This window comes from Doryrhamphus excisus, chromosome 13 (assembly GCF_030265055.1).
Source record: "Doryrhamphus excisus isolate RoL2022-K1 chromosome 13, RoL_Dexc_1.0, whole genome shotgun sequence".
Classification (NCBI taxonomy): Eukaryota; Metazoa; Chordata; class Actinopteri; order Syngnathiformes; family Syngnathidae; genus Doryrhamphus; species Doryrhamphus excisus.
The window spans coordinates 1,637,190-1,660,482 of NC_080478.1; the positions used below are offsets into that span (position 1 = coordinate 1,637,190).

At 45.4% G+C, this 23,293-nt stretch overlaps 1 protein-coding gene across 1 annotated transcript in view; it reads left to right on the forward strand.

Moving 5' to 3' along the window:
* LOC131140231 (rho GTPase-activating protein 5-like) overlaps positions 1-23,293 on the forward strand; it is a 35,762-nt gene that overhangs the window by 5,740 nt on the left and 6,729 nt on the right. Inside the window, exons 2-3 of the mRNA XM_058090457.1 lie at positions 4,854-8,775; positions 10,733-10,889. Of these exons, the coding sequence (XP_057946440.1) occupies positions 5,053-8,775; positions 10,733-10,889 (3,880 nt within the window). The 5' untranslated portion in view covers positions 4,854-5,052. The remainder of the gene's footprint in view (positions 1-4,853; positions 8,776-10,732; positions 10,890-23,293) is intronic.

Sequence of the window (23,293 nt, forward strand, 5' to 3'; positions counted from 1 at the left end):
ATGGTATGAATTTGCTTTTTATTTTGCCGTAAAACACAATATTCTGTGTGCATTGGCAGAGAAGTCAAAATCTTCTAAAATGGCCGGTACCAATGTGAAATTAAAAAATTTAAAGTTTCTCCCAAGGCTGCACGGTGCCCGAGTGATTAGCGTGCAGGCCTTCACAGCTAGGCAACCCGAGTTCAATTCCACCCTCGGCCATCTCTGTGTGGAGTTTGCATGTTCTCCCTGTGCATGCGTGGGTTTTCTCCGGGTACTCCGGTTTCCTCCCACATTCCAAAAACATGCTAGGTTAATTAGCCACTCCAAATTGTCCATAGGTATGAATGTGAGTGTGAATGGTTGTTTGTCTATATGTGCCCTGGGATTGGCTGGCCACCAGTCCAGGGTGGACCCCGCCTCTTGCCTGAAGACAGCTGGGATAGGCTCCAGCACCACCGTGACCCTCGTGAGGTAGAAAATGAATGAATGTTTCTCCCAAATCCACATTCATGTATTATTTTGTGAAGGACTGCGTCTCGGCTTCGTGTGGTCTGAAGCATGCCTTCCTGTATGCACCGTTTCACCACCCGTGGATTTTTCCCCAAGGTAGAAAAATCCATGGGAAGTGGCGCTGTGAATGGTGCGTACCAGTCTCACCGCCTGTGGATGAATAAGTACGTGGGAAGTAGCGTACACATAGTTTTACGTGTACGCATGGTCCATACATGTGGCCTCACAAGTGTCAAACTCAACTCACCTGGGGGCCGCTGAAGGTGAAGTCTGGTGTTCATTGCAGGATTAGCTTTCAACCGAGTGGTGGTCAGATAAAAACACAAGTAAAAAAAAAAAGTGACGCAAGTTATAAAGTTAGAGAAATCAATTCATTTGATTGTTTCTCCCGAAAGCTGAGGAATGTCAGGAAGTCAAAGGTCCAGCCTGAATCCTTGTGTAAAATGGCAGCATTTGTTTGTGAAGTAAAATATGATCAATTTTTAGAAATGAGAAATTTGTACTGTGACCAGAGATGCATTTTTTGTTGCATCCCTCCTAAAAATGCCTTGCATGGATAAAAAGCACATGTTGCCAGATCTTGGTGTAAAACGTTCCCACTGCCTGGAAGGCTCCGTGATCCAACATAGCTGTCATAAATCATGACAGGAGAAGTACAAAGCTAGAGGCTTGTCTCGCCGCTTAGCTCATATGTTGCTTCCCGAGAGCTCGTTTGTAATTTGTTTAAAAGTTTAATGCATGTTTTCCGCCTGGAAGACACAGTTTCCTGCATCGGACCTCTCGTGGGAAAAACAGGATGAGCGGGGAGCATCTCGGCTGGTTTCAAGTAAAACGCTTCTCAGTTGGAGGCTAGCTTGGTGGTTTCGGTTGAAAAAGGCAACGTGTTTATTTGAATCTAGCAGGCTTTAACTTGACAAGGTTTACCGTCCCTGGTGGGGCGTTGAGCTGCAGCAGGGGGCTTAACGGCGTTTAGTCATCCTTAAAAGCAGCCTGCCGAGCGATATCTTAATGCTGCCTCCGATCGGGATGCGCACGCGTGGCTGCGGGTTGAAGTGTCGTACGTCGTCACAGCACCTCCACTCCACAGGCGGTGTCCAAGCGGAGCCGTCTACAGGCTCCATCTTCTGTTTGTTGACATGATTTGGAAGACACGGGCGGGAATAGGAACTGATTCCGCCTCCCCAAAATATGTGAACCAGATGTTTGGATTTGGGTGAGTGACTCGCTAAAACACTGCGGTCTGGAAGACGACCAACAATGAAGAATGCCACGCTGTAATGTTCAGTTGGGCAATCGACCAAAAACAATACTATTGCACATTTGGTCAGCTGTCACTTCATGAATGCAATAGTTAGCATTTTTGAGCATGTAGGTTGGCTGCTTTTGGAAAAGTACTTTTAAAGCAATTGACACAACTTTCTACATGTTTCAGGACATTTCTAACTAGCCATAGTTGTGGAGTTGGGTGCCATTTACACTACCGCTCAAAAGTTTGGGATCACTTGGACATTTTTTTGGCTTTTTCTTGGCAGTCCTGCTATGAAGTCCAGCATCCTGAAGTGGCCGCTTCACTGATACTGACACTGGTGATTGACGGCTACTATTTAGTGCAGCTGCCAGGTGACCACCTGTGAGGCATCTTTGTCTTAAACTACTTGCACAGTTGTGCATCGTTTTTGTGTCCTTGTTAGACCCAGTTTGTGCTGCTCTCTGAAGGGAGTAATTAACAGCACGGTAAGAGATTTTAGTTTTAGTTTTGATTTTTAGATGGCTTTTCTAATCTTGTATTAGCCTTATAAAATGATGAACTTGGATTAGCAGCCATACCAGGTGATTGATGCAGAGGACTGACAGTTGTTGATAGTAGGCCTCTATGCAAAAATCTACATCCATCTTTGAAAATCATCTGATTCATTTTAATTGTTTGTGAAATGGATACAAATGTTTGTGAAATGCATGAAAATGTGTTTTTCTTTGGAAAACAAAGAAATTTGCAAGTGATCCCAAAGTTTTGAGCGGTAGTGTAAATCAGGGGTCTCAAACTAAACTCTGGGCCCAATCAAACATTGCACAAAAAAGGCTTTCAAGTATTATACAGTAAACCTCGGATATATCGGATTCAATTGTTCCCACTGGTTTTGTCCGATATAAGCGAAATCCGTTATATGCGTATACCGGAAAATGTCCGTTTTACGCATATATCAGATTTATATCTGGTATATGCGTAAATGGGATTTTATCCGTTATAAAAAGGCACTTCCTTGACTATGTTTCCAATGTACCTGGACGCGCAGGCCATCCGATATATGCCAGGGAAATTTAATGGAAATGCATTGGAACGGGACTGGAGATTTTGTCCGAAATAGGCGAAATCCGTTATAAAAAATCCGATATATGCAATGAATTTTTATTGGAAATGCATTACAGAAAAATCTGTTCTTTTTTATCTGTCCGTTGTGAGTGAATTTCCGATATATCCGAGTCCGATATATCCGAGGTTTACTGTACCTATTGAGGACAAATGATATGGAAAATGGATGGGCGGATTAATGTCATAATGGTCACAGCAAACCAAGCAGCAACACAGAACACACGGAATGTGCAAAAAAAAAAATCAAATTTCCAGTCTTGGTTTAAGTGCATACATTCTGAACAACAACTAGCATTCCAGTGGTGTTTGCTACTTAATCCTACATGCAAGGGGGGGGGGGGGGGGGTGCATTCATTTAGCAAAATGAGGTTAGTGTTAAGACATGCTATTCTTGTTATGTTGATGTTCAGAATTCCGGTGTTTGTGAATGCACCTTCCCATGACGGTGATTGGTGGATAATGAGGAAGTGTTGTGTGTGTGTGTGGGTGTAGCGAGCGACTTGAGAAATGACCTTCAAGCACTTGATTCTGCGTTCATTCAGCAATGTGGCACTTCCAGTTGCTACCGGTGGCATTATGATACCATATTTCAGGATGCATCTATGTATATATTTTTTAAACCTGCATAAAATAAAATAAAATAAAAAATAAATAAAATATATATATATATATTTTTTTAAATTAATTAAATTTAAATTAAATTAAAACAATGAAATTAAAACAATAAAAAAATTATATTAGGAAAGCAGGAAGTGAACAAATGTAACAGTTACTGATTGTAAAAGTACCAGATGCAGGGGTAGGATTTAATAAGCTTTGCTTCTTCCTACTCCTTTTGGACATGTGGAACTGGGAACTGATTATGGGATGCACTCAATTGGAATCTGATGCATGTTCAAATGAAATCAAACCTTTACCATACCTGCTGGGTGTTTTTCTTGCCGTCATCATCCAATGTGTCAGGCGTGTCTGAAGGACAGCAGCCATTCTGCAGGTCCTGTGACAAACTAGAAGGTGTCTCTGCTGAGGGTTGTGTAACATTCTGCATTCTTGTCGAGTTGAAGAGGTTCAGTCAGAATGCTCGAGTCTTAATCGGGTGATACCATGCTGGTGTTAAAGCCTCAATACATTTTTTTTTCTCTACCTCATTCCTCTTCGATGGACCGAATCTGTGCACGGACACATACTTTCTTGGCTCACGCAGACACATTTGCAGTTGGATAGCCAACACTAGAAAGGATGCCATCATCTTAATGGTCAACAATCATCCGCCTCCTGTTAGGTCACGGACGCCTCCAGGCTGCGTTGACCTTGATAACCACAGAGAGGCTGCAAATAAGATGGTCTTTTATCGTAGCATGATGATTTTATTCCAGCATGTATGCTGAGAAGCGTTCTAAATGACGTGGTTTACATCGTGGCGGTGTTTGTTTCAACGGATCTCTGCTCAGACTCGATTTCTGCGGTTTGATTGTCGCTGCGAAGCAAATAATTTCTAGGTCAGTGGCTGTCAAAGGGCCAGACTAGCATGCCATTTTTATCCTGCCTTGGCACAAATGGCTTCAAACGACTTCTTTTTCTCCGCACGGGGTGGGGGGGGGGGGGGGTGACGTTAAGAGCAGCTTGTCATTGAGTCACTTTTCCTTTCACTTGTATGATATTCTCTTTTTGTTTGTTATCACATGTTTGGAAACAACCTTCTTTTTCAAAATAAGGAGAGTCTTAAATTAACTTAAAACGATGTAATTCACAAGTGTCCCATTTCAGACCAGCTTGTTTGTTGTGCATGTGACTTGATCCGAGTGAAGAGCATTAATTTGATCATGTTAATTCAGTGTAGTGCCCAGATTACTATCTGATCTGTTTATAACGTCTCGGAGGCATAAGGCAACCGGAACGACGAGCTAATTGTTTAGCGCGATAGCGTTCATGCATGTTTTATGCTGTTGAGCCATGATTTTGCCCTAATTGTGAATGCTGTGTCTTGCAGGCAGGTGATAAGAGGCGAAGCCGGCTGCTCTATCCCAGCTCCAGGAACACCCAGGATAGAACCGGAAAGTGGGTCTCTCCACGAGCTGAAGGAGAATCTGAAGATGACCGTGCCTCCGTACCACTGACGAGCAGGACTGGAATGATATCGTGACCTTCTTTTTTCCTGGAAGCAAGTCAGCGATGAGCGGGGGGATATAATGGCCAAGAACAAGGATGCACGCCCCCCGACGTTTGCTGTCAGCGTGGTCGGCCTCTCCGGGACGGAGAAGGAGAAGGGAAACTGCGGCGTGGGGAAGTCCTGCCTGTGCAATAGATACATACGTCCCGACGCGGACAACTACTTCTCTGAGCACACCTCAGTGCTGAGCACAATCGACTTTGGGGGGCGCGTGGTGAACAATGACCACTTCCTGTACTGGGGCGAGGTTCCCCACAGAGGAGACGAGGGACTGGATTGTAAAATCCAAGTCATCGAGCAGACGGAGTTCATCGATGATCAGACGTTTCTTCCACACCGGAGCACCAACCTGCAGCCGTACACCAAACGGGCGGCAGCCACCAAGCTTCAGTCTGCAGAGAAGCTCATGTACATCTGCACCGACCAGCTGGGCTTGGAGCAGGACTTTGACCAGAAGCAAATGCCCGATGGAAAGCTGAACATCGACGGCTTTGTGCTCTGCATAGACGTCAGCAAAGGCTGCAACAGAAAGTTTGACGACCAGATGAAGTTTGTCAACAGCCTCTACTCCCAAATTGTAAAGTCAAAGAAGCCCATCGTGGTCGCTGCCACAAAATGTGACGAGCTGGTGGAGCAGCATCTGAGGGACCTTCAGACTTTTGTTGCCAGCAAGAAAAACGTACTTCTCGTTGAGACGTCAGCACGAGCTAACGTCAACGTGGAGCTCTGCTTCAACGCTCTCATCCAGCAGCTGGACAAAACACGAGGCAAGCCAAAAACCGTGCCCTACTTGGACGCCTCCAAAGTCCAAAGGCAGCTAGTTGCTTCAGTAACGGATAGATTTGAGAAACTCATGGTGCAGATGGTGAGGGATTACCATACCACGTGGAAAGGAGTGGTCAGTAGCATGAAGGGGAACCCGGACTACGAGGACTTCATCACCTTGGAGGGATCAAAAAAGGGCAGAAACATGTTCACCAAGCACATTGCACAGCTGAAACAGGAGCAGATCAAGAGGAGGAGAGAGGAGTACCTCACCACGCTCCCCAAAACACTAAACAACCTCCTGAGTCGCTTAGAAGAGGTTGAGCACCTTACGTGGTCCGAGGCGCAGAGTGTGATCCGGAACCGCTCCGACTTCCAGTGCTGGTTCGTGGTACTGGAGCAAACGCCGTGGGACGAGACGGACCACATCGACAACAGCGATCGGCGAATACCCTTTGACCTTCTGAACACGCCTGACGGTGAGAGGATCTACCACAACCATGTCCAGCACCTGCTCTCCGAGAAGCGGAGGGTGGAGATGAAGGAGCGGTTCAAGAAGACGTTGGAGCGGGTCCATTTTATCAGCGCGGGGCAGCCCTGGGAGGAGGTCATGTGCTTCGTCATGGAGGACGAAGCCTACAAGTACATCACAGAATCAGATAGGCGGGATGTTTACTGCCGACACCAGCAGGAAATAGTTGAAAGGGCCAAAGAGGACTTTCAGGAAATGCTGTTTGAACACGCCGAGCTGTTCTACGACTTGGATCTCAACGCCACGCCGAGCTTTGACAAGATGAGCGAAATTCACGGCGTGTTAAACGAGGAGCCCAGGTACAGAGCCTTGCAGAAACTTGCCCCGGATAGGGAGTCGCTCCTCCTCAAACACATCGGCTTTGTCTACCACCCCACGAAGGAGACGTGCCTGAGCGGGCAGAACTGCGTGGACCTGAAAGTGGAGCAGGTTTTGGCCAACCGGCTGGTACAGCTCGACCACGGCCGCTCCAGTCTCTACTACAACGGCGCCAACATCGATAAGATCAACCTCTGCCTCCTGGGAAGGGAAGGTCTCTCACAGGAACTGGCCAATGAGATTCGAGCTCAGTCCACAGACGACGAGTACACCCTGGATGGCAAGATTTACGAACTGGAGCTTCTCCCTGTGGACGTCAACTCCACGCTGCTCTTCAGTCATACGTGGGTCTCCACTTTCAAGCCGCACGGCTGCTTCTGTGTGTTCAATTCCATCGAGTCCCTCAACTGTATCGGGGACTGCATCGGCAGGATCAGAGCCGAGATTGCCCAGAGTCGGAGAGAGAGGTTCGCTCCGCCTCTACCTTTCATCCTCATCCTGGCCAACCAGAGGGACAGCGTTTGTAAAAACATACCCATCCTGCGGCACCAAGGCCAGCAGCTGGCAAACAAACTTCAGTGCACCTTCGTAGACATCCCCTCCGGCGCCTTTCCGAGGAAGTTTACAGAGTTCCAAATCAAGCAGGGCCTCCGAGCAGTGCTGGAGGGGCTCAAGCAGAACTTTGATGTCCTGGCCCCGCTGCCCTCAATCAAAGACATGTCGGAGGCCGACCTGCGGATAGTCATGTGCGCCATGTGTTGGGACCCCTTCAGCGTCGACCTCATTCTCTCGCCTTTTCTGGAGTCGCACTGCTGCAGCGCCGGGCAGCCCGGCCAGAGCAACACGCTGGTGCTGGACAAGATCATCGGGGACAGCAGGAGGCGCATTCAAGTCACCGTCCTCTCTTATCACTCTGCCATCGGCGTGCGCAAAGACGAGCTGGTGCACGGCTACATCCTGGTCTATTCGGCCAAGCGCAAGGCCTCAATGGCGACCCTTCGTGCGTTCTTGGCAGAGGTCCAGGATGTGATCCCGGTCCAAATGGTGGCCATCACAGACAGCCAGGCAGACTTCTTTGAAAACGACGCCATCAAGGAGCTGATGACGGAAGGGGAGCACATTGCCACGGAGATTGCCGCCAAATTCACAGCGCTTTACTCGCTATCGCAGTACCACAGACAGACTGAAGTATTCACGCCCTTCTTCAACGAAGTGCTCGACAAAAAGCCAAACATCGAGAGCTCCTTTTTATTTGACAGCTCGTCGAGGGAGTGCACCACCGGTGCCAGTGAAGAGGTCTTCCAGACGTCCCCACATAGCCACTCTCCGGCCTACAACACCTATTACCCCGAATCCGATGATGAAAACGAAGCCCCCCCACCTTATAGTCCAATAGGCGATGATGTTCAGCTTCTTCCCACACCCAGTGAACGGGCCAAGTACCGCATCGACCTGGAGGGGAACGAGTATCCCGTCCGCAGCACACCGGTCGGCGACCACGAACGCAACCACAAAGTGCCTCCACCTGTCCGACCCAAGCCCGCTCTTCCCAAGCCCAATGTGAAAAAGTTGGACCCAAACTTGCTGAAAACTATCGAAGCTGGAATGCGAAGCAACCGCAGGACTCCGCGGGGGCCCATGATGCACGCCAACGACATGGAGCCTTCAGACAACTATGCAGACCCCGTGGACACCCTGCTGAGGACCCGGGGCTTCAACAGCGACGACATTTACGCCGAGCCCGACGACACGCACGGCCGCCTCGTCAAAATCCGAAACTCGTTCGGCCTCCACGGCGCAGGCGAGGAGGAGAACGGATACGACCGCAAGTCTCAGGCTGCGCGCCGGCCTTCCAAATACAAACACCGCTCCAAAATCCTGTTCAGCAAGACGAAAGCCTACCAAAGACGCTTCCACTCGGACAGCGACGGAGAGGAGACGGGCCCCGCCACGCAAAAGAAGAAGAAGGGGAGGGCCCATCGGGGCAGCGAGGAGGACCCCTTGTTGTCTCCCGCCGACCCCTGGAAGGGCGGCATAGATAACCCTGCCATCATGTCTGACCCCGAGCAGGAAGACAAGAAAATGAAGAAGAAGAAGACGACCAAGACGCCAAAGGAACCGAAGAAGGTGAGTCTAGTCATATCTAGTCAGCATCCACGAGTAAAGCAAAGCCGACTCCGGAGTCGGTGCTCATGTTGGTGCATTGAATGTGAATAGAAATGCAAGTTATTGTAGTGTGAAGGAACTGTTTCCACACAACAGCGAGATGTTTAAAACCATTATTACAAACTTTGTACTGTTGATGAGGGCCAATATGAGATTGGGGGCTCACACTGAATACATTCAGGACGCTTCAAGATTTAAGACTTGCCGATGACGTGGTATTTTGCCGCGTAGGTAGTGCACGATGTTCAAAATGATCTACATCAGGGGTGCTCATTAAGTCGATCGCGAGCTACCGGTCGATCGCGGAGGTGGTACTGGCCGATCGCTGGTCGATCGCGGCGTGACATTAAAAAAATATCATCCCAGCATCAATGCCGTCACTTGATTGACATACAGGGCAGCCATTCAGATGACAACTGAATGTTGCCCTTCGGGCGACCAATCAAATCAAACAACGTCTCTAAGTGCAGCAGAACTTACGATGTCAGCCTATCATCCATCCCCGTTACTTGATTGACATACAGGACAACCAGTCAGATGACAACTGAATTTTGACCTTTAGGTCACCGCTCATGCGTAAACAACGATGCAAAGTGCTAAGCTAGTCGGCGAATTGCGCGATTTTAAAGCCCTCGCTAAAGTTTATGGTCACTAAAATGAGTGAAGGAGCTGGACCAAGTAAAAAGGCAAAAACTGGACCAAGTAAAAAGGCAAAAAACATATCACTTCCATACAGATATGGAATATTATACGGATATTGTGATACGGATATTATCCATGACTAATAAACATTTGGAAGTGTGCTTGAGGCTGGCTATCAGCAGCTACTGTCCGGACTATGCATCCCTGGCTGGTTCAATTCAGTGCAAGTCATCAAAGTAAACTCAGGTAATTACAAAAAATGTTAATAGTTAATTATGTGTGTTTTGCAATATTGGCTCATTTGGTTATGTAAGGTACATCAACATACATTGTACGTACAAATAATCCTCAATACATTTGAAAATAAATAGATGTTTTGCATTTTTGTAGTGGGTAGATCATTTTGACTCGGTCATTTTAAAAGTAGCTCGCATGCTGAAAAAGTGTGAGCACCCCTGATCTACATAATCGTGGCGCTGCTGCCACCTGATAGCGGCTTGGAACAAAATGATTTGTTATCCCCGGCAGCCCGGATGCCATTCATGCAACGCGTCACAAATCAGATAATGGTGTGCAAAATGGCTGGAGAAACGGCCCTGGGCGCTACACGGCCGCTATGAATGCAGGGCTTTGTGGGGACATTCAGATTGGGGATGTCGTACAGGCCTGGTCGCCGTGGCGCGTGAAGCGCTGGCCGGGCTTTGAAAAGCAAAGCATTGTGGGAAATGAAAGCCACCTCTGCACTTTCTTGGTGTCCTCCGTTGAACGTCTCTCGTCATCCTCCACATTTTCTCCTTTTCACTCCCCCTCTCCGCCTTCATCCCACTAACTTTACATCTGATCTGTTCCCTGTTTGCCCTCCTCTTCCTCATCTCTCCTCTGACACGTTCCGCCTCCTCTTCACTTTCTTTCCAAAACTTTTTTGCATTCCCTCATGTGTCAATTCTCTTGCTTCTTTCCTTTGATTCACTTTCTTTTCTCCAAAAGAAAAAAAAATCTGTCTCAAATGTCTTCAGTGAATCCACATTTTTATTCTCATTTTTCTTCCCATCTTTAGTCATACGCTTAACTTTTGGTTTGTCCCAGTTTCCATCTCTGCTTGATTTTTACACCCCCGTTTTTGTCCCATCACTCCCTCACCTTCTTTCTTTTCTCGTTTTAAATACAACTTCCTGTCCTTTCCGTTGTCATCCTTTACCTTTTTTTTTCCTTCAACAACATCCCTCCTCACCCGTTAGCGTTTTATCTAAATGACCCCCCCTCTTTTCCCTTCCAGGCCAAGTCTTCTTCCAAGCCCCCCAAGCCACTGTACCCCCCCACGAGAAGAACCTGGGAGAGCAACTACTTTGGCGTTCCCCTGCAGAACCTGGTGACACCGGAGCGAGCCATCCCACTCTTCATTGAGAAGTGTGTGGACTACATCGAGCGTACAGGTGGGTCACCTCTTGGTGTATGCGTCTGGTTAAAGAGGAGCTTTGGCAAATACGTGCAAATGTCATGCAAATAGCTTCTGACCTTTGTTTGCTGTGAGGGTGGGAGGACGGAATCCGCTGTGATTATCCCCTCCCAACATGTTTAGAAGTCTGGCGTGCCACTGCACTCGCCAAGATACCGGTCACTACAAGTTCAATGAGCTTCAACGAGGAGGGGGGGGGGGGTGCTTCATGTCCTCCCAAAACGCTTTCAGCATCCGTTGTACAATAGCGTACTTTTGTATGCACGGCAGAGGTGTTCAAAGTTTTTCTAGTGAGGGGCGGACACAGAAAAATGAAAGGATTGGGGAACCGCATTTCCATTTTGTACATTAAAGATGCGACAAACCCATCGAATGTGGGTCATATTTTACATTTGTAAGCCCCCCCAAGTAGATATGCTGGTTGTCAAGTGTATCATTACTTTCTCTCCGCTGCTCCTTTTTCCAGTTTTTCAGTTTTATATCATCTTGTCATTTTCACTGTGACATTAGTCCAATCATATTTTGTTGTTCTTCTCGTAATATCACAACGTTTCCCCAACCGAATCTTCCAAAAATTGCAACTCTATTCTCTTCGTTAGTGATATTGCAGAAATTATTTTTGTGGAAAAAAAAAATCTCATAGAACTACGATGTTATGCTTTTGTCATAATGTCACATTTTTTATTTCTAATATTTATTTATTCATTCATTCATTCATTTTCAACCGCTTATCCTCAGGGTCCACCCTGGACTGGTGGCCAGCCAATTACAGGGCACATATAGACAAACAACCATTCACACTCACATTCATACCTATGGACAATTTGGAGTGGCTAATTAACCTAGCATGTTTTTGGAATGTGGGAGGAAACCGGAGTACCCGGAGAAAACCCACGCATGAATTAAACTTTGGTCTCCTAGCTGTGTGGCCTGTGCTAACCACTTGTCCACCGTGCAGCCTAGTTTCTAGTATTTCTACTTTATTCTCATAAAATGACTGCTCTTTTATATACCGTATATTTAAATTATCTATTGATATAAATCTTAGGAGACCACGGCAAAATGGTCATTTTCTTTGAATTTACAATAAATATTTGTTTTATTCTACAAACTACTGAGAACCTTAGTCCTAAAATTTTATATTAAATTGTTTAATTTTAAAATTAAACAACCCAATATTAATGTTATCACTTGGAGTTCAGAAATGAATATTTGGTGGAATAACCGTGGTTTCCAATCACAGCTTTCATGCATCTCGGCATGCTGTCCAGTGTCCACCAGTTGGAATTTGAGGTGGCCTCTTAGATGTTTTCCAGAGCCGTGTATGTATGTATATATATATATAATATAATGTGTATATATGTCTGTGTGTGTGTGTTGCGTCAGGCCGTCATCCTCCATGGGCATGCGTCAACTAGCTGACAGCAGGGGCGTGACCGCCACACCCATTATGGTGAAACTGCAGTAGGGTTCAAGTAAAGCAGCCTGTTGGGACATGTGCAGTCATTGCTGGTGATGCAGGCCCCGGTGCATGCTGGGAGCCTGTCAGGCTCTGTGCCCACTGACTGGGAGATTCCGTAATGAAGTCATGATGTCGTTGGATAACCGTAACGTGTCACATGGACGTTCCCGGCACGTCCTGGGTGAACGTTTGTGAATGATGTACGACACATGAGGAAGTAGAATTGAAGTACTTAGTTAGTCCTTAGTCACCTTAATCTTTCCAGTTGACCTGATGTTGTTGGATATGTTTATAGTCACATGAGGTGTGTGAGCAGTGAGGCACCGAGGTTGGTTTTCAGTCGGGACAGAATTCCAGCCATCTCTTCCCGCGGCTCCATATGTGCAGCAAATGTCTTGTATTGTAAATCAGGAGGCGGAACTTCCTGCATTCTTTGTCGTCTTCTGTCTGCGAGCGAATGTTGACTTTATTTTTTGCGGCGGTGTTTGCGCCTGAGCTTTTTCATTCTTAATTCCCGTCCTGAAAATCCCTCTCGAATATGTTTGGATACTCAGCTGAATCTACACGAGCTGGCCTGTGTCTGCCAACCAAAAGTAGGATTATTGTTAGTGTGCCAGCTGACTACATTGTGTTGCAGGATTCATGGCCGACCAGCCCCCACCCTCGACAAAATCTCCTCAGAGCATAAGCGGCCAAACCGGAACATCTTTGTGCCTTTTCTTTTCAAAGACTGCTGTTGTCTCAGGTGTTTCATAAGCACAACATTTGCCAACATTAACATTTCAGCAGGTTTTATTGCTCGGGTGCAAAGTTCCGGGACTTTCATTTGCATGCTGGCTGCCATGAAAACGTTGTAATGTGCCCGTGTCTGACATATTTCACTTTATAGCTCAGTGTGTTGTCTTTCCACTGTGCGCCAGTGGAAAGTGCTTGTGGTGTCAACTTTACAGGTACGTGGTGCACGTGTGGTACATCTCCACATGACCCAGGACTGCTCTTTTTGCACGGCATGGTCCCGGTGGAAATAATTACATCACCGCCATTCATTTCATTAGTGCACCCACATAAAATGTACTTATGGGAGGAAGTAGGCTTTGAATTGCCATGGATGGTTCCATGTTCCTTAGTTATGGACTCAAGCAAGGGTCTGACCCGCATTCATTGTACATTAAATCCATGCTTTGGATTCTATTATGTTGTTTTGATTATTCGTTCAATGATTGTAACCAGTAAAACTGATAAACTTAAAATACGCAGAAATAGTTTCTGCACAGCTGGGAGCAGCTCGAGTGGCTCAAACGGAAACGACAACAGAAAGAGCCCAAAGCTGTCAAAAAGTTTGAAAATCATTTTCAAAGCCGAAACAACAGACAACGTTGTGCAATGTTTGCACTGTCAGACAGAGCTGGCATTCCACAACAGTACTACCGACAGTACTACATCCATGCTGTAGCACATGACTAGAAAGAACCATAAACAACAACAAAAGGTTATTTTGGCAGTCATCTATTCATGACCTGGTTTTAGGCTTCACTCGTTAATATTTGTTATATTTTTCACCATTTCCACCATTAATTAGAAGGGCAATTTCAGAAAAAAAACATAATGGAAGACGAGTCAGCCTGGCAGTCGAGAGACATAATGATGGGAAGAACAGTGTACCAATAAGCCACTACGTATTCCTCTGACTCTAACTTGTTTTTTTTCTTTATGTACAGTATTAATAATACGTAGAGATGCCTACAGAATCACAGAACGTAACCAAAAATGTCACAACCCTAGGACTGCTTTTAATGGGCCGAATTTCTGTACTGGTTTAGCCAAGTATGCTACTAGCTAATTGCCACAAGTAATCTTTGTGTCTAGTTGTTGTTTTTAAAGGACCTATTTGTCCGATTCCGTCATATGTATGTAGTGTATATGTGCTAAAGGCTGTTGGACGTTTTAGCATCCGTCTGGCGGCCGCTGATGTTTGTCTCTGTCAGGAAGTGCTGCGACCACATGAAACAAACCAGCAGCCGAGAGTGGGAGGTGATGATGACTGTTTGCGGTGTTTAGTGGTTTCTCAGCAAGAAGTGTGACCTCGTCTGTGTGTGTTTGTGTGTGTTTGTGTGTGTGTGCGCACGCGTGTCAGCATAACTGTGAATACGAGCGAAAGTGTCTGTGTGAGCTGTTCTGTTCTTGAGTTGGTGGTTTTTCATCTGCATTCCATCTGCTGCTGTCTTTTACTTGACTGTTTAGATCAGGGGTGGGCAAACTACGGCCCGGGGGCCACATGCGGCCCGCCAAGTGTTTCAATATGGCCCGCCTGTTTTTTCCAAAGTATTTCATTTAAACTCAACACATAACCTGGCATCGTGGCTTGGGCCAACTTTTTGATGGTTGAGGTAGCTGCTTTATCAATTTCGTTATTTGATGTGGTCTGTTGTTTACAAAATGCTCCTGGAAAAAGTAACACAAGCACAAAAATAAAAATAATGACAATAATGATAATAATAAGAATGTTGTTAATAATAATAATATTACAATTATTATATTCATATTGTTGTTAATAATATTAATATAATAATAGTCGTAATATTATTATTGTTATTATTATTAACAATAATAATAATATAATGATAATAACATTACTATAACTAATAATAACAAATCGAATATAATAATATATATATAAAATAGTAATAATAAAGACAATAATAATAATAAAATAATAATACATTTAATTTCCAACACACTTTACATCAAATAAATGATTTCAAAGTGCACATATAGCAGATTGCATGACACTTTTACATGTAAAATATGCGTAAAAATAGGACTGTTGCATGTAATATACTATATAGTCTGCCCCCCCCCCGTTTGCCCACCCCTGGTTTAGATGCATAGAGTCGTCTGGATCCAAACCCAAACGTACGTTTAGGTCTGCGGCCAATTTGTATATTGTCAAAACAGTCCCTCCCGCTTCTCCTGAGGCCACTTGAAGGAACGTAAGCATCAGGGCTTAATAACAAGGGGGTTCTGCGAGTAGAAGACTTAAGTGACAAGGTCATGGCTTGACAGGATTAGAAATAAACCCCTGACTTCCACGACATCCTTTACCATGAAGATATAGGCCATCGTTGTCCTTACGCCAAGTGGAGTAACTTGAAATGAGCTGGATGCTGATGTTGCTTTGATCTCAGGAAATGTTTTAGCAAGAAAGAAGGGTTGACTTTACTTCCAACTCCCACTTGGCACCATGATGATTATTAATCATCTAAAACTGAACTATAGAAAAACAGAAATCATTTTTCCCATAGGAAACAATAATTGACAATCAATTTGTCAACAATCAACAATTGTTGACAAAGGCTAAGGAGCCACATGGACACCACTTTCTTGTTTTGCTATGAGTGACTTCTTGAATTCAATATTTTCACCTTCTTTATCAAAGTGCTGGAACTGGCGACTTTGATTGGCCCCATGGTGGGTTATTTAAAGTCATGCTCAGTGAAAAAACCACAGTCCCCCGCTGATGACACCCTAGATGGGGGACACTGATTTCCCGGTGGGAGTTGATACATTTTGTAATCAAGACATGTTACGAGCACAATTGGACTCGCGTAGTGTGTCAATTAATTAAACGCCACAAGACAGAGTCACCAGCGTGTGGGATTCTTGGTTTTGACACTCAAATCCACAGAATGATAAGAGGGCAAATGGGACGAGTTGGAGTTATCCTTACAAAAAAATGGCTGAAGCAATCCTGGCAGTGGTCCTTCCACATTTTTATTAATAGCACAAGATTGAACGTATGAAAAGGTATGATATAATAATCTTGTTACACACCAATATTGGACGCTAACTGAGACTGGACAAGAACAGAGGTCAAACTGAAGCGTTGGAAAACCAAGTTCCGATGTATACGTACTTAATCTTCAGCTCACAGCACAACTGCTGTCGAATCACGACAAAGCAGTTTTCTTTCCTTGTGGCCTTTAAAGCACACTTAAAAGGTCTTGACATTACATTTGGGCGAACAAGAGTTTGGTCACGGTCTTAGCTGAGTGTACAAGGTAAAAGCTCTTACTTTGATCAGAGAGGACATGGAGGACATGAAGCCAGAGTTCCTGCAGTATTAGTCTGGAAGGTCAAAGGTAACCAATGTAGTCAGCTGATGGTTTCCTGAGAGAAACGCTCAGGTTGGGAATAAAAGATATGACCGCCCTAAAAGCACTAAAACCTGTTTTGGGAGGATTTTAAGTGTGAATGCTTGAATGCTTGGTAGGTGCTAATGCTACTCAGGGGCCTCTTTGTTTTTGGTAGTAAAAGTTAAATCCTCATTGACCAAAAAGTATATACTACGAATGCCCGGTATTGTCCAGCTGATATGGATATGTAACATGAATTATGTCCTCTGATTGAATGCACACATAACAACACATTTCCACAACACATAGCTAAACAAACTGAAATGATTGGGATTGGATTACATTAATTATGGATTAGAGTGCATGGAAACTGTGACTTTACATAAAATTGAGAAATCTTAACTATTTTGGGACTCACAACTATTTTAGTGCATGTAAACGTTGAGAATGAACTCTTGCCGTTTGTCGTTTTTCCCAAGAAACCCGAACGGTCTGTATTTCGGGCCACATCTGGACCCGCAACCAAAACATTAATGACACAAAGCGGGCTGGAAATGTGTGCACAGTGCGTATATGAAAGTCCTGAACGTGTGGCTTTGGCCCGGAAAAAGGAAAGTGGGTCTTGGCGAGGAAGCGGAGTCCTTCAGAGGACTAACAGATGGCTTGGACTGCGCCAGCGAGGCCGCGCAGTCCTCTCCCGCTGAACTCGATTAGTGAAATTTTATTAAACGTTTCCTGCTCCCCAGAGACGTGAGATGGTATTTGGCAGCCTGAGAGGCAGCCATGATTAAATGGCTTTTTGATGCTGATGCATTTGGAAGTCCCATTGCTTGTTATCTGCCCCAGCACTTAGTTTAATGTGCTCTCTGCTCTCGACAAGAACCTCCATCGCCGTGTGACCCAATAACACCTAAACAAAGTTCACCTGGCCGGGAAATCACGCTCACCGTTTATTTGCACTTCATGGGATCTATTATTTCAATTTGTAACTTGTCACTTTTCAGTCTTGGCTTTGTGAGCACGATTTCTCAGAGCTATCTGTCGAAATGCCCTGAAGTTAAACGACAGAAACTGTGATCATTTGCATTTTCTCCAACACAACACAGCTGAAAGGCTGTTTCTCAAGCCTTTTCACGACCGCACTGCATATTTTCATTAACGATGAAAAAAAACAGTTCATCCTCAGTGTGCTTTTCCCCTTGTACATGAAAGAATACAGATTTATTCCAAGGACTGATTTGCACATTGTCAGCAACATGTTCGTTTTTCTCATTTTCTCATTTTAGCAGAAAAGTCTGGAGACCTCGTCTGGCAGCCAATTGATTGGAATTGTACGTAGAATGTGTTGTAGCACTACTTTGCCATAGGATGGATGAAGGAATGTTGTCAGCTGATTTGACTTGTGGAGGCACCATCAGGACTTTTTTGTTGTTGATCATTTCAGTAACGCTCATGTATTAATCCAGTGAGAAATGAAGGAATGATGGTGGTTAATAATAATAATAATAATACATTTTATTTGTATAGCGCTTTTCAGAGTACTCAAAGACGCTTTACAGTAGAGAAAAGAAATAAAATAAAGTTGAGTAAAAACAGAGTAAACGATGCATTAAAATACAATATCCATACATTCATTCAGAGCTAAAAACAAGGCTAAAAGGGGGGCGGGGCGGGGCGCAGCAGTCAGGTATAAAAAGTTAGACATTAAAAAGGGATTTAAACAGGTGGGTTTTGGGAAGGTGGGAAGGTCGGGGCAAGCACGGAGTCAATGGGGCAAAGAGTTCCGAGGTTGGGGCCAGCGATGTCTTCCCAGGTTGGGAGCCTGATCTTGCATGGGAGTGCCAAGAGGTTGTCGCGATATTCCGATGTTGACGATGCCAAGCTAGTTTCGATACCTCAAGAAACCTCTGCGGTGAGCCTCTGCTGGGATTTATTCTCAGCAGCTTTGCCAAGCAGCCGTCACACAAAGCTGATTATTGGCTATTTTCCGCTTGCTTTGAAGTCACATCGCCACTCCTCACTTGCTGGCAAAATAGATTTCATAAAAATAATTCATAGATCTCCCAGTGTGGTGGCGAGGAGGGCCAAGAATGAATATTAACACACTGTCTCGTTTGCGCACTCCTGTCAATCAAATGATGTGGTTTGAACCCACGTAGTTTCAGTCCAGTATTGATGTTTCTGTTTTCTGCTGGACTGAAATCATGTCTGATGGAAACATGCAGACTGATGGTCACAGCAGGGCTCAGCGATGGGATGGGATGGGTCTAGGAATGGGATGGGTCTAGGAATGGGATGGGTCTAGGAATGGGATGAAGTCATTGCTGTCAAAAATAGTCCTACTAGAAAAATAGAATAACATTTCATCGTAGTGATAATTTCACTGATGTCCTCTGACTCCTCCTTCAGTTTTCAACCGATTCAAACCAATCCAGCATCATATCGTTTAGCTCATTTGGGAATCGTCTGTTCAGATATTTCAAAACATTGGCAGATTTTCTGAAAATCCCCAAATTCCACATTTCCCCCCAATGACAATGAATTGCCCATTTTTAAAACACATTCCTTAAAAGGGACCTATTATGCTATATCCTTTGCATTGATCTGTGGGCTCTATAGAGCAGCTACACACAATAACCTGCACAGAAAGCTTTCTGGATCTTCCAGAATCTGCTTCCTCTTCTTCTGGAATTTCTTTCAAAGTCCAGGTTTTTCAATCAAACTGTGCAAGACTTTCAGGATAATCAGGTTCCCTATTTGTCAGATGCCATTTTAAAAAATTTTCACTCAAAATTCTCACGTCCTGTTTGTCTATATGTGCCCTGCGATTGGCTGGCGGTCAGTCCAGGGTGTATCCTGCCTCTTGCCCAAAGACAGCTGGGATAGGCTCCAGCATACCTGTGACCCAAGTCAGGATACGCGGTATAGAAAATGTATGGATTCTCACGTTCTGTAGAAACATACATTGGTTTCTACTACCACTTTTATCAACCCATTCAAACCGTTCTACATGAAACCGCTCAAAACATTAAGGACATTCAGGCTGCCAATGTTTTGGATAACACAATTTTCCGTTTTATGCAAAATTGTTACTTTCTGTAAAAACCAACAGTAGTCTGTACTTGCACATTTCTCAAATGTTCATGAAGTTAACCTGACCTTCTTCCTTTGGGGGCTGATGATAGTGGAGACACTGCTGCAATTATTAGATGGTGCTCAAGGACACTAAAGAAGTCTGTTGTGTATGTTCGTCCAAAAGCATTGCTCAGACATTGTTCCCCTAAAGCTACAATGATTATTTTGATGACGACAGTTCGCGTCATTAGCTGCCTCCTGGTGGTGCAAACCAGCCTGCTGTGACCTTTGACATTTCTCCACCAGTGACCATGGAAGTGAGGCTCATGACGTTGACGCCTCACAGTCTCCTTTCGTATGGTGACTCAGTAGAACAGTCGTCAGCCTAACCTTGCCCCGCCACTCCCCGCTGTCCTGTTTATGTAGTAAGTTCCAGCGTCGTCCTCGCATGCCAATTCAGATGATGTTAATCTCACAATGTGAAGAAAAAAAAGAGAAGGTTGTCTACGCCGTGGCCTTCACTCTCCACCGACGTGACTCAACGACCTTTCCTTCCTCGCTTAATGTCAATAGCGCTGATAGTCCGTGCACTTGCGTCTTGGTTACACACAACATAAACCATCAAGCTAACCGTAGCTGGTGTTTTATTTCTGACATGCTGTGATTGAAGGAGTTAGCAAAGCCTTTCATACTTTTAATTACATAAAAGGCTTTAGCCGACATACTCGCTTTCAATTTTCGCTTGTAACGAGTTTTAACTCGGGCCAAACGGCCTCCTCACTCTTTGCCCCCCCCCCCCCCCCCCCCCCCCCCCACCTCCATCCTCTTGTTTTATTGCCTGAAGTGAGAAAGCCAATGTGAGGATTAGATTAAGGCGATTGGCTACGCCCCCCCCCCGAGTGTGTATTTGTGTGTGTGCAGAAGATATTCACACACTTCGCGGGCCAATTGCAGCAAACCTGAAGGCTAAGCTCAGACGAGGCCTGTTTGATCCAGGCCGGAGGGGGCGGAGGGAGACTGTGTGTGTGTGTGTGAGAAAGAGAGACAGAGGGAACGGGTGCGAGCGCGGAGGCGGGGCTAATGCATCGCCACCTGGCTCCGAGGCAGCCATCCAGCTCGAAGGGGCGCTTGTGTGTGAACAGTCGCCGTCTTCCATTAGTCGTTTTTTTATGGCCTCACTCGCAAGCGGCCAACGTGTGAGCACACGAGCTGCCAAGTTAAACGTCCCGCCAGACACGATTTACGTTAGTGGGGGCACAAAAGTCTGTTTTTGATATCGTTACCAGGTGTTTGTTTACTGAGGGCTCTGTCCATATTTACAACTTCCCATATGTTTAGAATATACCCTATTTTCTGGACTACAAGTCGCGCTTTTTTCATAGGTTGGCTGTTCCTGCCACTTATACTCCAGAGCGACTTATACATGAAAAAAGTGTTTATGTTCCATAAACACTGGACACCTTTTGTGTTCATGTTTATTTTTAGTGTAGCTGAATTAGCATTGTGTTAGCATATCTTACACCTATTCAGCCTGTTCTCTATTCTTTTATTAACGTTAGAACTTGCCTTCCAAGATGACGTAATGTCTGTTTTGGTCAAGTAGTTTGGAAAATAAATTACCAAAAAAAATGCCACTTATACTCCAGTATGACTTATGTGTTTTTTCCTACCTAATTATGCATTTTTGGCCTTGTGCGACTTTTTGTCCAGAAAATATGTAGTACTCAAAAATGTCAGTACGTGAATGAAAGTGTTTTTCCCAAGGACCAATGGGAACAGAGGAGGCTTGAGCTTGAGGTTGATGAGCAGGACAGGGCCCCAGAAGCATGTTTGCATCCTGTACTACAGCGGACCGTGGCGCTTGACAGCAGTCCGGCTCTCCATGAACGGGTGGGGGCTGCGTTGCTATGGTTACCTGCAGACTTTGTCTTCTTTCAGCGTGGAGTCTGTTTGGAAACAGACCAATTGACATTTCTGTGATGATCCCTGTCTCCCTTGGGAGCGCGTGGAGAGAAACCCCTTCCATGTGACACACATGACCACTCGAGGATGGACTGATGAGATTCATGGAGATCTTAGGCTGAGGTTGAGCCAGGCAAATAGGACAGAACTATCAAGTTATGGCGTATTTTCCTAACCGAAAACTTGACTGTCATGTCTCGTTAGCATACAGTGGCCAAGAAGACTTGGTGCCGTCTGATTGTAGCGACGGTCCGCCCGTCCCTTTAACACATAGGCTGTAAAAGGGGCGGTGTTGAGAGGTTTTTCCAAGTTCTGCTTTTAGTCCGTTGCCTGCTGACCTCTCAGTACCTTGCTGCAGGCACAACACACACACACACACACACACACATGATACAGCAGTGATGTGATGAAGGCGCCCTTGCCGTCCAACACCAAGTTCAGACCTTCCTCTCGTGAAGAAGCAGCAAAGTGTTTGTGTTGCACAAACGACTTGTTAATTGGAGTCATCAAAAGATTCCCGATTCCCCCTTTTCCTGGTTAAATGATGATTCTGGAATTTTAATGCCAATTAAACCACTTCATTAGCTCCACGCTGAATTTGGCTTTGCATTATTGATGTGCAGCAGCTGCAGACGTAAAACTGCAATCTACTGCACAATGGCGGCATGTGCGCTTCCTTGTGCTTTGTGTTAATATTTCAGGGGATTAATTGTTTGACATTGTTGTGTTTTGCTGCAGGAGGTGGAAACACAAACACCGAAAGGGAGAGGTGTGTGTGTGTGTGTGTGTGTGTGTGGAATAGAGCAGTTGGTAGCTCCAGCTCCAACTCTATTTAGGGAGAATGGCCCATCTGTAAATTGGGCATTACCATAAAGTGTGTGTATGTGACACTTCCTGTAAACTGGACATCTGTCCTACAACAAAAACACACACACACACGAAGCAGCTTTACACAGACTGGACTCTGTGTGTGTCTTTTGTTATGGTGACACACACTCATGTGAGTTCTTCAGCTGGGATTGTGTTGCTTCAGCGAGTCGTCACTGTTCTTGGCTTTGGTTTCACGTGCACGGGCGCAACAAAGTCGGGATTTAACAGCAGCCATCTCCACTTGGTCACATCTGCAAGTTTCCCCTCCTGGGTTCCGTGTGTGTTTGTGTTTGTGTGTGTGTGTGTGTTTGATTACAAGGTGCCTAGATATTTTACACACACATGCACACATAAACTAGAAGGAATTCTATTGATTTCTATTGACCCTTGCTTGTATGGAGGGTCAGCCATTAAATTAACACACCAGTGCAGAAACTGATGACTCCACCACAGTACTCAATTCTGTGTGTGTGTGTGTAGTGTACCTACATTGTGTCGACATTCACGTGTGTGTATGCGCCCTCCGTGGGTCATTACTTCCACATACATGTGAAGCCTCTGCGGCAGAATGACTTCCAGACGGGAAAGCACAGCTCATTTCTCAAGCGAGGATCGTGGGGAAATAGTGGGCTTGCTCTCGCGGGAGAGAAGCCCCTGTACCTGCACATTCATCATGCCGGGTCCCATCTGTAACGAGCACCTCAGCGTACCGAGCGGGAGAAAGTAGGGCTTGCAGGCTTGTGTGCTGATTGGACGGGAAGGAGCTCCCGGGCTATGGCTGGAGTACTTAGGGATATACGTGTCTTATATGTCCTGTTTCCCTCAGGATTTCAGGATACTTGTGCCGGTGGTGGGTTGCGGGGGGAGGCGGGGTCATGG